The 22,293-nt window shown below is 31.9% G+C and overlaps 1 protein-coding gene across 3 annotated transcripts in view; it reads right to left on the bottom strand.

The window, feature by feature from the left end:
- Window positions 1–3,252, bottom strand: part of LOC108692161 (DNA-binding protein RFX7) — a 14,965-nt gene extending 11,713 nt beyond the window's left edge. For all 3 annotated transcript variants that reach the window (XM_018200313.1, XM_018200315.1, XM_018200316.1), the window contains exon 1: window positions 2,509–3,252. In XM_018200313.1, the coding sequence (XP_018055802.1) occupies window positions 2,509–2,864 (356 nt within the window). In that variant the 5' untranslated portion in view covers window positions 2,865–3,252. The remainder of the gene's footprint in view (window positions 1–2,508) is intronic.
- Between the last annotated feature and the right edge of the window lie 19,041 nt (window positions 3,253–22,293).

Genomic DNA, 22,293 nt, shown 5'->3' with positions numbered 1-22,293 from the left:
ATATTATTATATTATTATATTAAAAATTTTTTAACATTATAGCAATTCTTGACAGTTCTAGATAGCACCCCACGAGTTCTATCAAAAGTTATATAAGTTATAGTATATATTACATTTAAAGTGCTAGGATTAATGATTTAGAAAATATCGCGATTTTTCATTCTGCGTTTTGTGAAGATAGCACCCCAAATTAAAAATTTTTTTTTTTATATTAATTTGTTGGAACTATTCTTAATTTTGAGCAGAAACTCCAGAACTTTTCGGGGTGCATTCGAAACTGTAACCAAAATTTCATTTTTTGAAAAATAAGGTGCCAACTTCACAGAAGTCCTAAAGATCCTCAACAGAAAGTCTGGCAAATATTCGTCAATGATGTGACAAACTGGTGATTTTTATAGCAAATTTTAAAATATAGCGTTTTTAGGGCTTTGTTCAAATTCCTACACGAATTATACCTAGATTATCCTTCTTTATTATCCGAACGTTAAACAAAGATGACATGAAAATTTTGCCATATAATGGCTGCACCAATGAAACTTGAACATAGCTTTGGCAGACTCTCTCTTGAGAGGATTTCTAGGGAAACTCAGTCACAAAAATTTCGGATCAACAAGCATGCAATTTTATCCCCAACGATATAAATGGTTATATTTATATGCTGGAAAAATGAATACTTATCGAACAATTATTTATTAATGAATTTCTTTTTATACATATAGAAATTTAATTTCGATAATCTTGTATTTAACATATATGTGCAGACCAACAGTAATGCATCTCAATAATTCTGATTGGTCCTCACTCTATTACTTTTCTGAGATTTCGTTTTCCGACTCTCATGGGACAGCACTATAATACTACACATTGAAATTCAAGAACATTAGATACATTTACAAGATTTAATTTCACAAAGATGCTCGTTAATCGGTTTACAATTATGAATGTTGTGAATTTAAATATTCCATTGCAACTCTTGTTGACGATTCAATTTGTAATTAGCAGACATAATATAGTTATTGCAATAGATATAAATGATCGTTTTGTAACACAAGATTTCCAGATTCTGCATTAAATTCGCCAATTTTTAAGAGTAAATTATCTGAATGTAGAGGATAGAAACCCATTATTCAACAAGATTGAGATTTTCTGTTGTTTATTATTTATTATTTTGTAACAACTTTTTGTTACATATATAAGAAATTTTGAATAAAATATTTAGATAACTAAATCTATTAAAAACAGATCTTACATAGAATATGCTACTAATTTTGTTAACAGAATGTAAAGAATATAATAGACTTTAATAGCAGAATTTAGTAGCATACTATCAGCCAAATTCGAATAGAATGTATCATTTTGTTCTATTTATATTAAGCTATTTATATTAAGCGATATCTCTTATTCTAATTAGTTATGATTGTCTAATTTCCTGATAATCTATCGTTATATTTATATTATAATATTATAATAATTAGCAGACAAAACATCAGCTTAATAGACTAGCAAACAGCAATTTGCAGCAATGTTCTTCTGGCAAAATGTTATACCTGTCCTACAATAGTCGTAAGCATAAGTAGTTTAATTATAAAAATTGACCAATTACAGTCGAATAATCTCTTTATATTGTATTTCATTGGTCAATTCTTAAAATCAAGGCATACAAAAATTTAAGTAAAACATAAGCAGTAAGCAAATTGGACTCACAGTAAAGACTGTAAGGCCATAATATAAACAATATTATATTACATTATATTATTATTTATAATTTCCTTACTGCTTATGTCTTATTGCTGAAGTTTTTTGTGCCATTGACCTTTATAACTTCAACTTACAATTATATGGCTATTGTAGAAAATATTAGGGCCATAATATGTGAAAAACTTAAGTAGCAAAATATCAACAGTAAGGAAATCAATATGTTGGATTGGCTATTACATAAATTACATGATTTTACAGTCTTTAATGTAATTAACCAATTTGCTTATTGCTTGCATTTTACTGCTTAAATTTTTTGTGTATCATAACCCTTAAGGTAGGTTCAGATCTAAACAGAAAAACAGCGAGTTATCTTGTACTGGTAATAAGCAGCACAGAAAATTGAAACCAGTGACTATTAGCGCAAGTTCTGATCGGCTGCCACTCTTTTGCTTTTTTATCTTGGTCTGAAGCTATCCTTTAGAGAAGAATGGTGCATCTTGTACACAGTTCAATTGCACACACTACTTACATAGGCTAGATCCTAGTATTTTTTTACTGCTTTGAGATTTACTTGCAATGAGATTATATTATTTTAAATTAGCAAATTAGCAATGTGGACAAATGATATATACCTTCCATTAGATCAGATTAGATTACTTATAATATATTAATTTTGCTTATTGGGATTAGTCTACTGTAAAGACAAATCCCAAGCTATATATCAATCTCATCATAAATTGTAATTTTCACAAATTGTAGTCTAAAAAAATATCAGTGTCAGGTTTCCATAAAACTTAAAATCGACTTAACCTAATGCCATCCTCTATCATAATCCGAATCTTGTCTTGCTTGGAAGAAGCACCATGGTTGGCCAAAGTAGCGAATTTGGTTGCAACCAAGTCCTGCAGCTGATCGCCATCTCCGTGAAAACCATTCGAGGCGAATCTGCCGGCCGGTGGCTGTCGTTTCTCGAGGACGGTGGTGGCAGCAGTAGCAACGGTGACTGAGGAGGTAGAGGTGGTGGCGGTAATGCTAGCAGTGTCACCATTTTCCACACAAATGTCATTGCGCTCCTTTTTAATTCGTTTAACATCAAACGCGTTCTCTTCTTCGCTCCTCGCGGATGTTTTGCAGGATTTCGTCTCATCATGACTGTCAGTACTCATCGTAGCCTAAACCTCCCCGTCCCACCGTCCTGCCTGCCCACCCGCTCGTCCGCCTCCAGCCGGTCACGGCTCACGTATGCAGAAACGTATCGTCTCCCTGTGCGCGGTCACTGCGAACTACCATGTTGTCCACCGTTCAGTGATCAGCTGGACTTACTCGTTAGCAACCCTACGCGCCATTACTCGGAAAAATCGTTGCATGTGAGAAACTGCCACACAAATCGCCGAACCGCGTACAATATGCAGCGACGCGCGAATCCGTCATAACGGTACCGCGCGTGGTAGCCGCGTCGGTACAGGCGCTCAAATCGAGAGCGCCTAGCAGCCAGATGAGAATCAGCAGGCGAGAATCAGACAAATCGATACCGGCTACGATGGTTCACGAACGTTACTCGGCTATTCATTCGCGCTTCGTTCCTCGGTTTGTACGTTCTTATTCCGTCGCCATAGAGTATGCACTATACGCCTTGAAATGCCTTAACAGTAACACTGGATGCATTTAGAACGACAACCGCTCACTGAGCGCTCAATGAGCTCTTTTATCTGATTGGCATATTCCATTAAATCCTAAAATATAGACCAATCAGATAAAAGAGCTCACTGAGCGCTAAGTGAACGGCTCTCGTTCTGAATGCACCTACTGGCTACAGTATTGCTAGCAAGACCTAGCTTTTTCTAGCGCATGCGCGTTGAAGACACATAAGAGCATGAAATATAATAAAGCCTATTCTACAATAAGTAAGTGTATTTGTAAAACTTAACCAATCAAGTCAGATGTGAGGAGAATATTTGATTGTGATTAATCAATTCTTGCAATTACAATCATTCAACTGTTGGCTATTATAGAACAGCCACATGTTTTACGGTCAATATAAATGCTCTCTTAAGCTGCATCTTAAGATGCATTGCTTTCTTAAGAATGCCAAGCATCAATGCCAGTATTCTAGACCGGTTTTCATAGACAAATCTTATTTCAAGACTGCCTTAAGCAATGTCTTAGACACTAATGAAGCTTTCTGATTTATGACTTCTTAAAACCGTACTTAAGTTTTAAATATAAGATTTAATTACGAACCGGCCTTAGCCCTTATATTTTAAGGCACGGAGGAAGGGAGCGTTTATATTGAGCGTAATCATATGCGTAATCTGTAAAAATTGACCAATCATCTTCGAGTATTCCTTTCTTACTGATGAATAAGAGGGGAATACTTGATTAGAATACTGTGATTAGTCGATTCTTATAGCGTTTTCGGCCCTATCGAGTTTGCACTAACTTGGATTGAAGTAATAAGATATTCGTGCTCTCCTATTGATAGAGCTATAATATCAATAGCGAAGCATTTTCTAACTCAAGTTGGTACAAATCGGGTCGGGCCAAAAATGACTGCCATGATATTACCAGGTATGTAAATATGAAATCGGAATTTACCAATAGATGGCCAATAGCTCATACAATAGTATAGTTTGTAATAGCGTTGAACATGTTGAATTTTGTGCCTGAAAACTACGATTTGCGGATAGCATTGATTTTCTGTTACCATTTGAAGAAAACTGCTGCAGAATCGCATCGAATGCTTGTCGAAGCTTACGGTGAGCATGCTCTTGGTAAATCACAGTGCTTTGAGTGTTTAAAATGAGGATTTAAAAAATGCAAAAGTGGCGATTTTGACATGAGAAACGAAGAATGTGGAAAACCGAAAAAGTTTGAAGATAGCGAATTGCAAGCATTGTTGGATGAGGATGACGCTCAAACAACAACTTGCGGATCAATTGAATGTGACACGATAAGCCATCTCCATACGTTTGAAATCCATGGGAAAGATCCAGAAGAAAATGGGAAAATGGGTTCCACAACTGAATGAAAGACAGCAGGAAAACCGAAAAACCACTTGCGAAATGCTGCTCGCCAGGTACAAAAGAAATTATTCCTCCATCGAATTGTGACTAGCGATGAAAAGTGGATATATTTTGAGAATCTTAAGCGTAAAAAATCATGGGTAACTCCACGAATTATCGACATCGATTGCAAGGCCAAATCGCTATGGACGGAAGACAATGCTCTGTGTTTGGTGGGAGAAAGGTGTGATCTATTATGAGCTGCTAAAATCTGGCGAAACCGTTAATACTGAACGCTACCGACAACAAATGATCAATTTGAATCAAGCTTTGTGTGAAAAACGACCAGAATATCAAAAAAGGCAATACAAAGTGATTTTGCTTCATGATAATGTACCATCACACACAGCAAAATTGGTCAAGGAAACGATTGAGGCATTTGATTGGGAAATACTTTCGCATGTGGCTTACTCACCAGACTTGGCTCCGTCCAATTACCATTTATTTGCATCGATGGGACACGCACTTACTCAGCAGCGCTTCACTTCTTACGAAGATGTACGAAAATGGCTGGTTTGGCTCAAAAGAGCAACAATTTTTTTGGCGTGGCATCCACAAATTGTCAAACAGGTGGAAAAAATGTATAGTTACCGATGGGCAATACTTCGAATAAAATATTTTTTATCATTTTCATGTAATAAACGTGTATTTTCTATGAAAAAATTCCAATTTCATATTTACCTGGTAGAGAATGTATCATAGAAGCAATCAATCAGCGCTATTCGGAATCAATCAATCATAGTTGAATGTGAGAAGGATAATCAACTATGATAAGTCGATTTTTACGTCTACTCTTTAATTCACTACTGCTACTACCCATTGTAGAATGGGCTTTACAGATTATGGTGTACAGTATACGATTATGGCCAATATAGGATGCAATCCATTTAACGCTACAAATGCTTTGAAACTTTTGATTGGCTAATCAAAAAGTATTTGTAGCATCAAGTGGACCATAAACACTCCCTAATAGAAAGGAATAAAATCTTCTAGCCATTTCGTTCCAAAAACGGTCCCTAATTTTTTCGCCGATAGTGGCGCTGTTATATGGCTGCATTCCATGGCACGAATATTTAAACTGTAGAAATGAAAGAATCGAAAGTAATTGTTCAGTTTCAGGCACATCCTATTAAAAATCGATACAGAAAATACTTATTCTAACCTCATTTATATGTTCTCATGTCCCTTTATGTCAGTCTATGCCACGATGTGACATTTCCTAGTTGTTAATTTTAACAATTAATACCTCTATCCACGGAGCAGAACGACATTTCTTTTGCTAGAATCGTTCATTTTATGTAAAAATTGAATGACCCTAATTTTATCAATATTGAAAATGAAGAAGCTAAACTCAACAATTATCTTACAAACTTTTAAAACTAACCTTCGGTATTTTGAAAAAAACTTTTCTTTTTTTCTTTGCACTTATTTATCTATTGATACAAGTTAGTACAGTTACGTAGCAACTTTTTACCATGATATTTATTTTTTATTTTTCACTGAGTCATTTTTAACTTACGTTATTACTTCGATAATATTGCAATTGTAAATGCCTGTGAATACCGTACTTCCATTTCCATCATAACCGGATAAATGAAGTTGTCAGCGACAGAAGTGTCATGAATTTTTGTGCCGCTGGCAGTCCACACTAAATTGCAGAGATTTTACCTTATAACATATACTACTGGAAGGAGCATAGGCCTACAATTCCTGTATATAGTACATCTTAGAGCATATATACCTGTTCATAATCCTTCCTTGAGAAAAATTCTTTTTCTCATTTCACGATTCATAAACCTTCCTTGATCAAACAAAGAATCTTAGTTTCCTTTTCTCAAGGGAGAGTTATGAGTTTGTTTAAGAAAAAGGTGCAGCCTTCATAACCAAGCAAATCTCCAAATTTAGTTCGTCACATCGATCTTTTTATTTAATAGCTTTTAATTTAGTCGCATCGATAATTATTTTCGATAGCTTTTTTTCGGAAATAAGCATTTTCTTCTTCGCATTATAAGTATTATGGTGAATTCGATTGAATACATGTTAAAGCACTGATTTAATTTGAGTATAAAAATAAAATGCAAATATTTCGAATTATGAAATATAGATTTTATCTGATAATATAATAAAATGTATTGTGTATTTCACGATTTAATCGATTTCTATGTTTATTTATAAACATATATTTACGTTCTTTTATGTACGGCGATTTTAAGTGCATCAGTATGCACTGAGTATGTCCAATCGAATTCGCTATTAGTTTTATCTTTGTCCATTATTGCAAAATACTTAATCAGGACTTTATTTAATCAATGATTCCTTTATCACCTTTATTTGTAATTCACGATTAAATTAAATGCATATTAAATTTGCATATACAATATTATTACATGCTGTCTTTAATAGATACTAAAATTTCTTAAATATTCTTCCTTCGGAAAGGGAAACTTGAGATTCATTTATGAAACAAGGAGATGCTCTACGAATTATTTCATTGGCTACTGAGCATCTAAAGATTTAAATTTAAAGAAGCTTTAAATACAAGGTCTGATTATAGCCAATATTTAGTCAGTTCTTACATTCAAGATCGTTTTAAGGTTCACAATATAACTACATATAGTAGTGACAGTACGAGCAAATGAAGGGTTCAGTTATGTTTTGCGCATGCGTTGGCTATAAAATCAAGAATATGGCGGACTGTCATAGCATTAAAATTATGGCACAATAGACTACTTGAGACACAATGAACTACGATATTGAAAGTTGAATGAATTGTATAATTAGTAATTATATTAAAATGAATAAAATAGATGGAAACTCTTATACTTTTGGATATCGAATTAATTCTTATTCTCCTATTCTCTGGATTTAGAATAGAACGAGAAATCATTAATTCCGTAATTTTACACGGAAATCGGTTTTTTTAAATTTTTTGTACGCGGCAACTACTAAATTTCTCACTCATTTTAAACGACCATACGTGAATTCCCATAACACGTTAATTCTGGCTAAAATTCGTTCTAGAAGGGTTTGAAGAGTGATCTACTTTCTAAGTGTCATTAAAATGGATTATGGCATCATCTCATAAAGATTTACCAAACTTATTGAACCACTCATTTACAATAATTAAGTAAATACAATTTTTTATTGTTTTATCATTTTCTCTATCCCTATCCTATATCCTAGAGAGCACAAATTTGGATACATATCCAAAAGGAGGGATAAAATGTCTTAAAGATTTATGTTATGGTCTTAAAGACGTTTTATGTTCCCATTTTATACATTGTGCTATTTGAAATTATCAATAAATTGTTTGACTTACAAATATCATGTTTCACATACTGTTTTATGATTTCATTTAGTTCATTCCAGAAATATATTGAAATTAGAAACAAAAAATAGACTTATATTAATATATACAGTGGTATATCTAAAATCATATACAGAATTTATCCGAATTTTAAAAATACTTAATATGCGAAATACTCTCTTGATGCCGTTCAAATTCAGCGATCCGTAAACATAGCAGACAATCACATGATCGGTGATCACTGACATCAAAGAAGTCGACAGCTACTGTTGTTATTACTGTATGTAGTTATATTGTGGTTCTGCCTTGAGATGTCACAAATCAGAGGACCGTATTAGCGTCTTAAGATATTACTTGAGACGGTCTTGAAATAAGAATTTCTGATTTTGAATACCGGGCTATTATGAATACGATTATGAATACGAGCACAAATATCAAGTAGTGGAAGCAAGAACTAATCAGTGAGGTGACATGCAGTAATGTAAAAAATATTTTTTACGCCATTGTAAAAATTTTTTTGTTGATTGCTGTTTGACGCTTGCATATAAAAAAATGCATCTTTCAGCAGCAATCAATTAGCTGAGCGATACGGTAGTGTAAAAAATATTTTTTAAACTATTGTAAAAATTGTCTCGTTGATTGATTGCTACTTCCGCTGCTTGACGTTTGATGCTTGCATGTGAATGTATCTTTACTGTCTTAAGTTTTTTTATGTGTCATGACTTTTACCCGAATCTACAATAGATTTGTAAGCCTTAAACCGTAAGGGATGGACGAATCACAATCACTTAGACCAGTTGCATCACTTTGACTTTAAGCGAGACTTATACTCGTATTCATAGTCAGGCCTTATATTAAGGTCTTATATTTATGGCTTCCTTAAATTTATCTTTAGATATTCTACGAATTATTTCATTGGCTGCTGAACATCTAAAGATAAATTTAAGGAAGCCTGAAGTACAAAGTCTATGAATACGGGCATTAAATCTCGTTTTAAAGCCAAAACAAGAGACAGAGAGTTTTAAATCTCACTTAAAATCAAAATAACGTTGAAACAATCAGGTCTTATGACTCAGGTCTATGACACCAGCGCGATATTAATCGTGAGTGACACGTATCCAATAACAGTATACCTTTAGAATGAGAATATTGGTAAAGTTGTATACTCATTGGATATCGCGTGTCGCGTGTTGCATGCGATGAACATTGCGTTGATATGCCAGAAGCATTATTCCCTTCGATTGTAGTTGGTCAATTTCTTACGACTTAAGACCGAATATCCGGTTGTACCAATGTTACTTTGATAGATACTTTTAAGCAACACTTAACACTCTCTCTGTCTCATTTCAAAACGAAAGAAAAACCGAGAGAGAGTTTTAAGCTTTATTTAAAGTGAAAGTAACGTTGATGCAACCAGACCTAAAACATCTATTATAGATCTTACTCATTTGGAGATCGATTATGTATTTTGAAATGAGGTGAAAATTATAAAATTGAACAAATTCACTAGAATGTTCATAATTTAATTGGTCGATATCTAGTAAGCATTGCTCACTTTTGTAATTTTCTTCTCATTTCAAAATACACAATCGAGCTTCTGTTTATATTTATCTCTTTCTTTTTTTCGCATTTTTCCGACAATGTATGTACGAAGCTATCCGAAGAATATTGAATGGACCAAGGTGGAGAACCAATCAGAAGTTGTGCCTACTTTCGCCAAACTGAATGCTTTCCATTTCATAACACAAATCGACATAAGTATCGTCACTATCTTTACTCTGAATGTCAAGAACGCTTGTTAAAGCTCTATATTACTAAAGTAGTCTATTAATCCGCATATTATACTAACTTTACCATAAACCAATATGTATCAATAATATTTACCATGTATAATGAGGACCAAAAATGAGCTTGTACTTCCGCGTAATACATACATACGTTGGCAACGTACCCATTTACACCAATGTATGTATGTATTATATTGCAATACAAGCTCATTTTTGTTCCTTATTGTACCAATAATACTAAGTGCTTATTGGATTACAAGTAACTAGGTCAAGATGGCGGTGAAATAGTCAATAGTAAGGCTATCAGCAAGATAAAAGAAATGCGCTATTTCAGTAATATAGAGCTTTAGGGAGCGTTTATATTGGCTGTAACTTAAAAATAATCATATGTCGTATGCCATAATCTGTAAGAATTGATTAATCGCAATCAAGTAGTTCCCTTCTTATTCGGCAGTAGAAAGGGAAGGTGATTGGTCAATTTTTATAGATTACAGCATACGATTACGGCCAATATAAACACTCCCTTACGATTGTGTCGTCAAATGGAAAATACTCTATGATGATAGATCTTTAGTTACGATCAATATAAACACTCCCTAAATTTGCTCATTGGCCCAGTTTCCAGCGAGGATTTAATCCGGATTAGAATGTAAAAACTAACCAACTACAGTCGAATCCCGAGTGTTATGGTCAAACGAGGAGAATTCTCAACTGTAGTTGGTTGGTTCTTACATTCTGATCTGGTTAGTGGAAACTAAAGGTCTATGAATATCAGCCATATATTTGGTTTTGAAAAGAGAGAAAGCGAAGATGCCGAGTACAAAAAGTGCGAGCAACGCAAACAGACTTCATGCTTGAATCGAAATAGCTGCTTAGGTATGCGTTCCAAAACTCGATTCAATCAACCGATCATCTATTCTTGTTTAACCTGTGGTAAATAACAAGAATAAAATGATACTAGGATTGACAGAGTTGGGTTTTGGAACGCAGCCCAGTAAACAAGTAGGACAATAGTGATGCGGGTGCGCGGCAAATCAAGAAGTTACCTTCTTTCATTTGTGTGAGTCTTTGGTTGGTTCAGGTTCAGATTGGTTTGCTACGCGTCATAGCATCAGATCGTTTCAGTTCATTTCAGTTCGTCTTGAACTGCTTGGATACGCGGTTTTGAGCGATCGCGTTAATTGCTGCATACACAGGTTCTCGTAGATACGCTTTTGCTCTCTGTCGTCTCTGCCAGTGCGCGAGAAATCAGTGGGCCAGTGCTTTTTGTGTCATATCTATGGATTTGGATATGCCCGCGGACATGGATTATATTTCCGGATTTAACATGGTGAGTGTGTTCATGATGCTGTGTCGATGATCCAAGGCGAATGTGGTGTGGCGATTTAAGCACCGCGACGCCCCCGAAATTTTTGGGTTTATGTGCTGTAGTTCATGAAAGAGTGCGTAAAATTGCAGTAAATTTCCAATCATTTAGTCGAGACATGAAGTAAAGCTAGTAGAATAATTATAATTCTCGTACAATGTTCAAAATGAATTCAGTATAATTGGAAAACGTCTCTAATTATATTATTTCGACGAAATCATAATAGAGATGACAAAAGTACACTTATATTCTCTTTCATATTTTTTAAATAAAAAGAGAATAAAGAGAATGGATATGTATTTTCAAAAAAAAACATTTTTGATCTCTTTACAATCAGGAAATCTGATATAAAGATATAAATTATTGTTTTATGTATATAGCTTTGAAAACAGCTGATAAACTGATAATTCTCCAATTTTTACTAAATTCTCCTGAAATAGCAGTATGATCATTACGTCTGACTTTTCCTGGATATGTACTCTTTTTTTATCGGGCAATTGAACAACGTTCGGTTGAATTTAAAGAGTACATCCCTGACACACGAAGATCCAGTTGAATATTCTCGAACGCCCGGATAAAAATATATGTCCGGAGAAAGTTGAACGTATGGTCCCTTTAGCCATACATAAAATTTTTTATTTGGGGGCGAAACAGAGTAAACATCATTCTAGGCTAGCATTCATAGTCGTTCTTATATTTAAGATTTCATCTTAAGTACAGACTTAAGATGATAAGCCAATCGGACCGCTGTATTATTATTAAAATGTTACTCAAGACAATCTTAAAAGAAAAACAATTATGAATACCGTTCCTAATGTATTGTTACATCTTAATTTACTAAAAATCCTGATATGGAATTCTAACGACAGTCATGTTCAGTGTGAAAAAATCTTAGGGTTGTGTACTATGGCAGTTCGAAGGAAAAAAAATGATTTTTTTTTAAACTATTTAACAGAAAGTCTAAAATTTAAATAGTTGTGATTTGATGAAGAAAATAAGTCGTGCAATAATGCAATAAACTAAAATTCATTTAAAAGCTCTTGAATTGTACTTTTAGATGGCTTAGTCTTTAGAAATAAATTTTTGTTTTACTATATAAAAATATTGAAAATGGCCAAATGTGTTCAATGGCTATGTCAAAGCAATTTATTCAAAATCTTAATACATTTGATTTGCTATGCAAATTCTAGATTTGTTTGCGTCGCTTGCATCTAGAATAATCTACATATTCCTATCATAGCTCAGTGTTATTGTTTATGGAGATTTTTCATTAATTTAGTGATTTTTAAGATCTTTTGATGATTTAGTGAATTAGTTTCTTTATTTGGTGAATTTTTATGTCAGCGTCTTCTATTTCTCTTATTGATCTTGTTTTCAGTTGCTCATTGGATTTAAATATTGGGCCATATTAACATAAATCAATCAAGAAAAGTCTTAAAGTTGCGTTTTCTGGCTGAACACAATCTAGTTATATGATTTTATATATAGATTTCATTTTTAATTTCACAAATCAAAGTGTAATGAGTTGTTTTATCAATCATTCTTTAATATGGTTTATTATAGTTATTTATTATAGTTATTTTTTTAAATATAAATGATAAAATCGTAGAGAGAGATTGTTACAATCTTATTATATATTAGAGCCAATTGTTTCACCTTTTAGCAAATTTTATGCTTTAGGTAAGTAGCAAAATTATCCAATTGCAGATGCCAAAGACTTACCTAACACACCTAAAATTTACCTAACACACCTAAAATTTACCGAAAGATAGAACAATCAGTTTTTATTAATGTAATTGTTGTACAGGACCTCTGTGAAGTTGGCACCTCATTTTTCAAAAAATGAAATTTTGGTCGAAGTTCCGAATGCACCCCAAAGAGTTCTGAAGTTCCTGCCCAAAATTAAGAATAGTTCCGGTGAATTGATATAAAAAAAAAAAATTAAAAAATTTGGGGTAACTTCACAAAACGAAGAACGAAAAATCGCGATATCTTCTAAACCATTAAACCTAGCGCCTTAAATGATAATAACTTTTGATAGAACTCTGGGGGGCTATTCAGAACTCTCAACAGAACTACCGCAATGTTAAAAAAATTTTTGTCTCTCAGATGTGACAGAATCAGATATTTAAAAAATTACGATATCTTTTAAACCGTTGGTCCTAACGCTTCGAGCGTTAATAACTTTTGTTAGAATTCGCGGGGTGCTACCCAGAACTGTCGACGGAATTGCCAGAACTTTAAAAAAATTTTCACCCCTCGGGTGTTAGAAATTTTCGATTCAACGAACGAAAAATCACGATATTTCTTAAACCGTTGGTCCTAACGCTTCAAATGTTAATAACTTTTGTTAGAACTCGCGGGGGAATTGCCAGAACTTTAAAAAAATTTTCACCCTTCGGATGATAGAAATTTTCGATTCGACGAACGAAATATCGCGATTTTTTGTTCGTCGAATCGAAAATTTCTATCCCGAGGGGTGAAAATTTTTTGAAAGTTCTGGCAATTCCGTCGACAGTTCTGGGTAGCATCCCGCGAGTTCTAATGAAAATTATTAAACGCTCGAAGCGTTAGGACCAACGGTTTAAAAGATATCATAATTTTTTGAATATCTGATTCTGTCACATCTGAGGGACAAAAATTTTTTTAACATTACGACAGTTCTGTTGAGAGTTCTGGATAGCATTCCAAGAGTTCTATCAAAAGTTATTATCATTTAAGGTGCTAGGTTTAATGATTTAGAAGATATCGCGATTTTTCGTTCTTCGTTTTGTGAAGTTAGCACCCCAAATTAAAAAAAATTTTTTTTTTATATTAATTCGCCGGAACTATTTTTAATTTTGAGCAGGAACTCCAGAACTCTTCGAGATGCATTCGGAACTTTGACCAAAATTTCATTTTTGAAAAATGAGGTGCCAACTTCACAGAGGTTGAAAAAGCGAACCAAGAGTAAAATATCAGTTGCTGTAAAAAATTTGTTGCTTGCTTGAAATTGATATTGTATTTATTATTTTTCTAGTATTGATTGTGGTACTGACTTAATAAAATGTTGTATATTTATGTGATAATCTTGCTAAGAAAATCCTCGTGACATACCACTTGTTATGTCAGCGCGTGAAATATCAATACTGATTAGAGAACTTTAATCGCTATTAATTTGAAAACTCTATTATAGCTTCGACATTTTGATATTAGGACTTTCTCGAAATAATTTTAGGAATCTACTATTAACTGGTGGTACAGGAGGTCTGGGACATCCTGTATATATTCAACATGCACATTTTTATTGTTTAATATAATTTCTAATACATTTCTTATATATAATTTTCTTAGTATTTCTTTTCATAATCAATTTCTATAAAAATAATTAATATATTTTGAAAACAAAGAAGCAAAAAACAAAGAAGAATAATTAATATATAATAATTAATATCTATCTTGAAAACAGATGGCTTTTATAATATTTTATAGGTCCTATATTTCTTATATGAATTGTATACATATGTACGAATACAGAATAAAATGGAATTTTTTCTTTAATTTGCGTAATTTTTATTTCTTCAAAAATACTTTTGTTATTTCTTTTGTTACTGGTGAATGCTTCGCTTCCCCCATAGCAAAAAACGTCACAGTTACATTATACAATCATGATTACGTCATGATGATGTGCGAATGTCCGCTTTATCACAAATGTGATGTCATAGCAATGTCATGGTGATGTGCAAATGTCTTTATAACATGTGTTATTTTGTTATGACAATCTCATAGTGATGTTATATTTTCTTCCTAACTGTTAGGATTCTATTGTGACGTGAATATGACCCTTTATGTTATGGGAGGGGAGGGGTGGGGTTAGGATTGATTTTATATACCTAAGATAATAAATCTGCAATAATATTTGTGAAATTATATTGTAAATTGGGACATATATACGGGAAGAAAGAAATGCAATATTTATAGAATTACAATTAGTTATTGCTCATAACGCATCGAGATATGAATAATTTAACTTAACATAAAATAATGATTGCATTCCGTTATTCACTGCAAGTATTAAAAATTTATAGTATAAGTTCTCGACATGAGCATTATTACCTCCCGGTGGCACTGAGGAGATCTAGGACGCGTTGCGTCCTAAGGACAGTCCTAAAGGGCATGTTGAGGAGCAAGTGAGCAAAAGAGCGCGTCAGAGAAATTTAATCCCCTAATTTAATCTCCTAAATATTTTTTAAACAAACATTTAAATCTTCAACATTCCAGCATTGGAAGCTGTGGCAAAAAAATTTTTTATTGTATTTCTCTCATCCTAATTGTTGGAACGTGGATTTAATGCGTTACAAATCTTTTGATAAAAAAGAGAAATCCACTGCAAATAGTTAAACGTGAAAATTTAAGAATGCTGCTGACAAAAATGGAATCAAATATAGACAAATTATCAATGTCACAAACTTCAAGTCCAAACTTCTCATTAATGGTAATTTTTTAATATATACAAATTTATGTTATACTATACTTTTTTAATATTTTTCATTTGATTTTGTATAATTTTTGTTTTGTTGCTTTATTTAGAGTTCAGAGAGAGTTTATCAGTTACGGCAAGGAGGCGTTGAATAAAAAATTTAAAAAAGGAGCTATAAGCTAGAAAAAATTGAGAAATTCTGTGATCTATCTTTATAATATACGTAATGAAGATTTTCAGTACTCGCAATAACGAAACGCAGCCAAATATGTGTATGAGTAACATTCAAATTAAAGGTCATCGTTCATTATTTAATTATTAAAAAAGTTATTCACAATAGAAATTTTATAGACGTAATCTTTTTATAACGTGAATGAACAACAAAATAAAGAATCCTGCTGCAATTATTTTGAGATTATGTAATTGCAACCTGTAGACATTTATAATAAATAATTAAATAAATAATACAATTACATTATAAATAATTATGGGAAATCTCCAGATTAGGGGATCTTCCTTCCCCTCAACACACGACTTCCGTAATTGTACTGTTGTACATGGATTTCGACTTTGTACAAATTGTACAAATTGTGGAAGTCGTACGCCCCTTAAGCAAGGGGGGGGGGAAGTGGGATATCGTTTCGCGTGGAAGTTGTGCTCCTAAAGCAGAGGAGGCAGGTGATAAGAGTCGCTTCGCACGTGGAAAGTCGAATATTTTAAGCAAGGGAAGGTATAGAATAGTACTTAATATCGTATATGTATAGCAGAAATAATATGTCATTTTTAAAACTTTTGTTATTAATAATTTTTTAACGAGCAATGGCTAAAACTTGTTGGAGGTTATTCAGGATCACAACATATATCAAAGTCAAAATCATTGAGGAAGAGGGGGATCTTCTGATCTGGAGCTTTACCATTATAATAAATGAATACAAATCAGCAGTACTTACTATTCAATAAAATGTGAATTCGTCTTTTTTATTACATCGTTAATGTAATTCAAACTAAATCGCGAAATATTCATTATAACGAATTTTTGACTTTTTTAAGACGAACTATTTGTAGTTAATTCTTCAAGAATTCTTCATATAATATATTTATTTTTCTAATTCTATATATATTCTTTAAAATGAATTTTCTGTACTTCTATTCACTTCGTGCTGTTTGGGAAGTAGAACAGGTTGATGAAGGGGATTCACTTTACAAATATTTTGAACATTCAGGACCGTGTGACAAGATTTAAAGCGATATCCAAAGATGACTTTTCACAGAGTTTTCGCCGTCGTCGGAAGTGTATTGTTTCTAGGGGAGATTACTTTGTAAGACAATAAAGGTCGTTTGTATATTCATTAAATGATGTATATTTTCTCATAACATTCACCGAACTTTCTTGCCACACCACGTATACTTTGAAGAGATTTTTTTTTTCAAATTGTGTTATTTATTATGAACATCCTTAGTATAAATTTTTCTCAGAATGTTTCATATAATTTTTCAGAATCTGTATATAATTTTATAACTTTCTCACATTTTTTTTATATGAATTGGAACATTTCTCAGAAAATCTACATTTCTTTTCTCAGAATTTTCCATATATGTTAATTATAAAATATCGTAAGATTTCTAAGATTTTTTTGTAAGTATAATTTCTGATGAAATGTTATAAAATCTAAAAAATTAAAAAATACTTTTTAAAAATTATGGGATAAGAAATCTCAAAATATTTCAGAATTCACATGTACGAAAAATTCTGAGAGAAAATGTAAACTTTCCGAATATTTCTGAGTATTTCTGAAGTGTTCCAATTCATATAAAAATTATAAGAAAAATGTTTATCAGAGATGTTTATATGATTGAGAATATTTAAATTATTTAAGTATTACATAGTATAGTCATTTCTTTTTTACGTTATTAATGAGAATTTTATGAGACTTTTACTATTCTTAACTATTAATCTGTTTAAATTGATGTCATTTTTAACATCATTTTTGATCGTGAGAATATAATACCTAACAGGAAACTTATTTTTTTATAATGTTAATATATATTTCGTACAGTTCGTTATGTATAGTATAAAATTTCGGACATAAAAGCGTGTTCAACAAAAGTCTGTCTATACGAGTCTATTTTTAGAGATCAATAGTTAAAAATAGGATCTGGATATACATTGTATATGGGATATACATTGTACATGTATATTTATATTGGATATTGTCTATTAATTATTTTCTGAAACAATGAAATCTTTCTTTATTTACGGCATAAAATTAATCCTTACCGTACCCATATTGATTTGGATCCCCCATCAATGCAAATCGAATTACATCGTCAAAAATTTAGTAGTATTTTTGTTGCTAATTTGTTGCTTTAGAGCGAATTTTATTGCTCCAACCATTTAGCAGCAAAAAAAAAAGAAAATGGGGATCCAGATTAATGGCAAGCCCTCATAACGAAAAAATATATATAGAACTGCAATACCAAAAAAACCAGATTTTGTTGCTTTTTGTTGCTTCAAGATAGAAAAAATATATTGAAAAACAAATATCTATAAATATCTATAAATATCTATAAATATCTATAAATATCTATAAATATCTATAAATAATCAAAACCGTTACGCGTCTCATGACTAAAAGTTGTACATGTATAAAATTTATTGCTCGACTTTGATACAAAAATGTTCCTTATAACATATACTATCGAAATCTATTTCCGATTTTGTTGCTGGCTTATGAAAAACAATTACTTTACCGTGATCGGCGCTCGCGCAGAATTCTAAATTCCCATAAATATTATTTAAAGAATTTGTTGCTCGCATGTTTTTGATGACAAAATGTTTCTTTTACTAACGAAATATACTCATTTCCGAATTTGTTTGCTAACTCTGATACATGAAAAATAATTAGTTTATCAGAATCAAATATATAAAATGAGGCTCGAAAGAATCTATCAATGAAAAATGTAAGAAAGAACCATTAGAACCTATCAGCTGTTCGGATGCACAGAAAATTCTTTATTTTCGTGTGAATGTAACAAAACGAATAAAATAAACATTTCGTTATATTGAAGGATCTTTCAATTCGAGTCCTTATCTTATAATATAAATATAAATCGAAATTATATAAGTAACGCAAATTCCAAATTAATGATTCCCGACAATTTAATTCATTAGAATCGGCGCTCGCGCCGATACTAAGTTTTTTAAACATTATTTAAAAAATTGTTGCTTGCATGTATTTGATATATTTTTATAGAATATGTTACAAGGAGCATTTTGGTATCAAACATGCGAGCAACAAATTTTGTACATGTAACTTTTAGTCACGACGTTGGGACGTGTAACGTCCTGGTACAATTTTTGATTATTTGTAGATATTTATTTAACAATGTAATTTTTTCGATATGTTTTTGCACTATCTTTGAACAAAAAAGCAACAAAATATGATGTACTTGTTTTTATGATATTGCTCTGTATATATTTTTTCATTCTGGGAGGATCCAGCTTGGACCGCTCATTTTCTTCTTTTTTTTGCTAAATAGTAAGTAACAAAATTCGGTCTAGAACAACAAAATAGCACTAAATTTTTTATCATGTCCCAATTCGATTTACGCTGGTGGGCTATCCAAGTCAATAAGAGTCAATTACACACAAGCCAATTACGGCGCTAGAAGAAAAAAATAAAAAAATTACATAGAAATCATTGTGATTGGCAATGGGCAAATTGCTACAGTGTGCAAGTGAACCACTCTCTTGAGATGCAATATCCTGACTTTTGTTAAATAATAAAACGTACCTACAAAATAAAAATTATGCAAAACTTTCAACAATTTATTCGTGCGTGCGTGCGTGTGTGTGAAAACATAAATAAATTAAATTTTATTGTATCTTGAAAATATTATATTAGAAAATATTATAAAGGAAGTTATCTTCCTCTTTACACGACGAAAGCGTGATACTTTTTACAATAATAAAGATTCTTAATACTTTTTTTTTACAATGTTCGATATTTTTTCATGAATATTACTGTTATGATTATTAATCTTTTATATTTAACTGTTTCATAAGAAAATCAATAACATTTATGAAAATTGTATAAAATCTCAAATGCATTTATGACACAATACTATTATACACGATTCCATCATTAACAATAAATATTTTCAAAAAAGATTTTTTTCTTTGTAACATTTTAAGACGAAAAGTTCAATATCAAAATGTCGAATAGTTTTCAAATGGGAAGAGTTTAAAAATTACGAAAATGACGAATTTCTCAGGGATGGAAGTTGATCAGTGTGAAATTTACAAAATTAATATACGTTATATATCTTTATTTGTTTATTTAAAAGCTCCACTCAACATATTGAATGTCTTTGAGAGAACATCTTGGACAGTAAGAGCTAATATCCCACGATATCAGAGCGGCATATACTGCCTACATACATTTTAATGCAAGAACCATGCTATACTAAAAGTTTAACATAGTGCATGCATTGATTTCAAATTTCATGCTCGCTATTAATGAAAAACATGAAAAACGCGCATATGTGATTATAAAGCATAAAGCATGAAAACATGACCGCAGCGCATGCTCACATCGCATTATTTCGCGACTGTGATAGATTTCCTAACCTGAATAGCTATCAATTTCAACGGTTAATATCTCGAATCATTGAACAGTATGATACTTTTTTCTGTTAAATTTGTTCATTTTGTGAAAAAATGCGCCGAATGATCTAATTTCATCAAAATTAATGAAAAAATCCGCCTTCTTAATTACTAAACACTGTGAGTAACACAACAATTTAACGGCACATCTGAAGGATGTCTTTAGGACGTACCAAAATCCAATTCCGAGAATATCCAGTAGACATAATTAGACGTACAATGTTTCACCTCATGTCCAATGGACGTTCATATATCATAGTATGATAGTACATTATGAGAACATCGTCAGCACGTTGCTAGTAAATACGTCAGAATGTAACATTAATTAAAAAGGATGTGATTTAGAAGTTGTTTAATACAAATTATATTTATTATTAATTTTCATTTTAGAATCCAGTTATGCGGAACTCACTTTCAAGACATCATCTTTTGTTATTTTATCGAAAAATGAATAAAAATTTGTCTGATAATCTTATCATACTGCGCCTTTTAGTAATTGAAATTCACTGTCTTTCTAGTTCCCAAGCAACAATCGACATCATATCGATGTCCAAATCAAATTCCGTAAATGTCTCTTGTATAGTGTATCGTCCAAAGACGTCTAATAAACATCAGTATGTCTAATTTCAAATGATAAATAATTTAGAAATTATTATTCATCTTTTCTAATCTATAAGTTAGAAACAAGGCGTAGGATACTGTATTATAGAACATCCGAACAATGTCTTTGAAACGTATTTTAGGTGTCTAACATACAGCGACATAAACAGGATTTTTTAGATAAAGAAAAATTTTCTTTAATTTGAACATTATTTTTTTTAATTAAATAAAAAAATTCGATTTCAAAAAATGTTCAAATAAAAAAATTTTTTTCTTTAACCGTATAGCAAAGAAACATTTCTTTAAATCGAAAAAACTTTTCTCTGAGTGTGTACATATTATATATATACGTGTATTTATTTTCAGTTCACTTCAACAATAATTATATCTTAATATTTTTATGTATAAAACAATGAGATAAATCAATTTATGTAAAAAAACTTTTTTTAAAAATTTTTTAAAAAAGGTAAAAAAGACACTAACAATGCTCCTCGAAAATAATTATTATGTCAAATTATAAAATCCAAATGGTACTATCTTTTTTGTATCAAATTATTTTTATTTACTTTAATTTTTATTCAGATTAAGTTCATTATTATTTTTTAATTATTTTTATTGTTTTTCTTATTCGATTTAATAACGTTTTTTACATAAAAAGTGTGTTTTACATAAAAAATGTTTTACATAAAAAATTTTTCTATTTAAATTAATTTTTTTTATTTTTTATTGTTTAATTCTTTTTGGTAACACTTGAATTGAGAAAGTCACGCAATTTTATAATATAATAAGATGTTTTGAAAGGGAATTAAATAACTACTTTGATTGGAAAAAAAAATGTGGGATTTAAGTTGGCGCCAGTTGTTGATATCAAATCTTTTATATAAATGATACATATCATTAGAGTTAATAGTAAGCAGCTGTTAGTCTAGTAACGGTTCTTCAAATGATCCACAATCTTACCCTTGATATTCTTAGATCTTTCGATCGATCTGACCAAGGTGTCGACTGCGGTCACCGCCATCACTTTAATTGATTCGGAGGACTGCTTATGATAGTCCTCCACGAAGATCTTCCTTAAGTAGTCTCGCATTACGCTTAGAGAAGAGATTCGTTGAGAATACGATCATGAAGGCCACCTCCTCCTCTAATTTCTTCGCCAGTTTGGCCTTCTCTCCTTCGGCCCATGTTGGCTGATTCTCTTGCGAGTGGTTCGAAGGAGAGCATCCGGGGCACTTTTTTGCTGCTCCTTCCACATGAGTCCCCCCCCCCCCCGCATCGGAGATGCCCCTCCTCCCCGGCGATCCCGGTGTCGTGCAGCTTGCGCTTACTCGAGACCATAATGGAAGTC

The sequence above is a fragment of the Atta colombica genome, unplaced genomic scaffold, assembly GCF_001594045.1.
Source record: "Atta colombica isolate Treedump-2 unplaced genomic scaffold, Acol1.0 scaffold63, whole genome shotgun sequence".
Taxonomy (NCBI): domain Eukaryota; kingdom Metazoa; phylum Arthropoda; class Insecta; order Hymenoptera; family Formicidae; genus Atta; species Atta colombica.
This window is presented reverse-complemented; position numbering and strand designations above follow the sequence as displayed.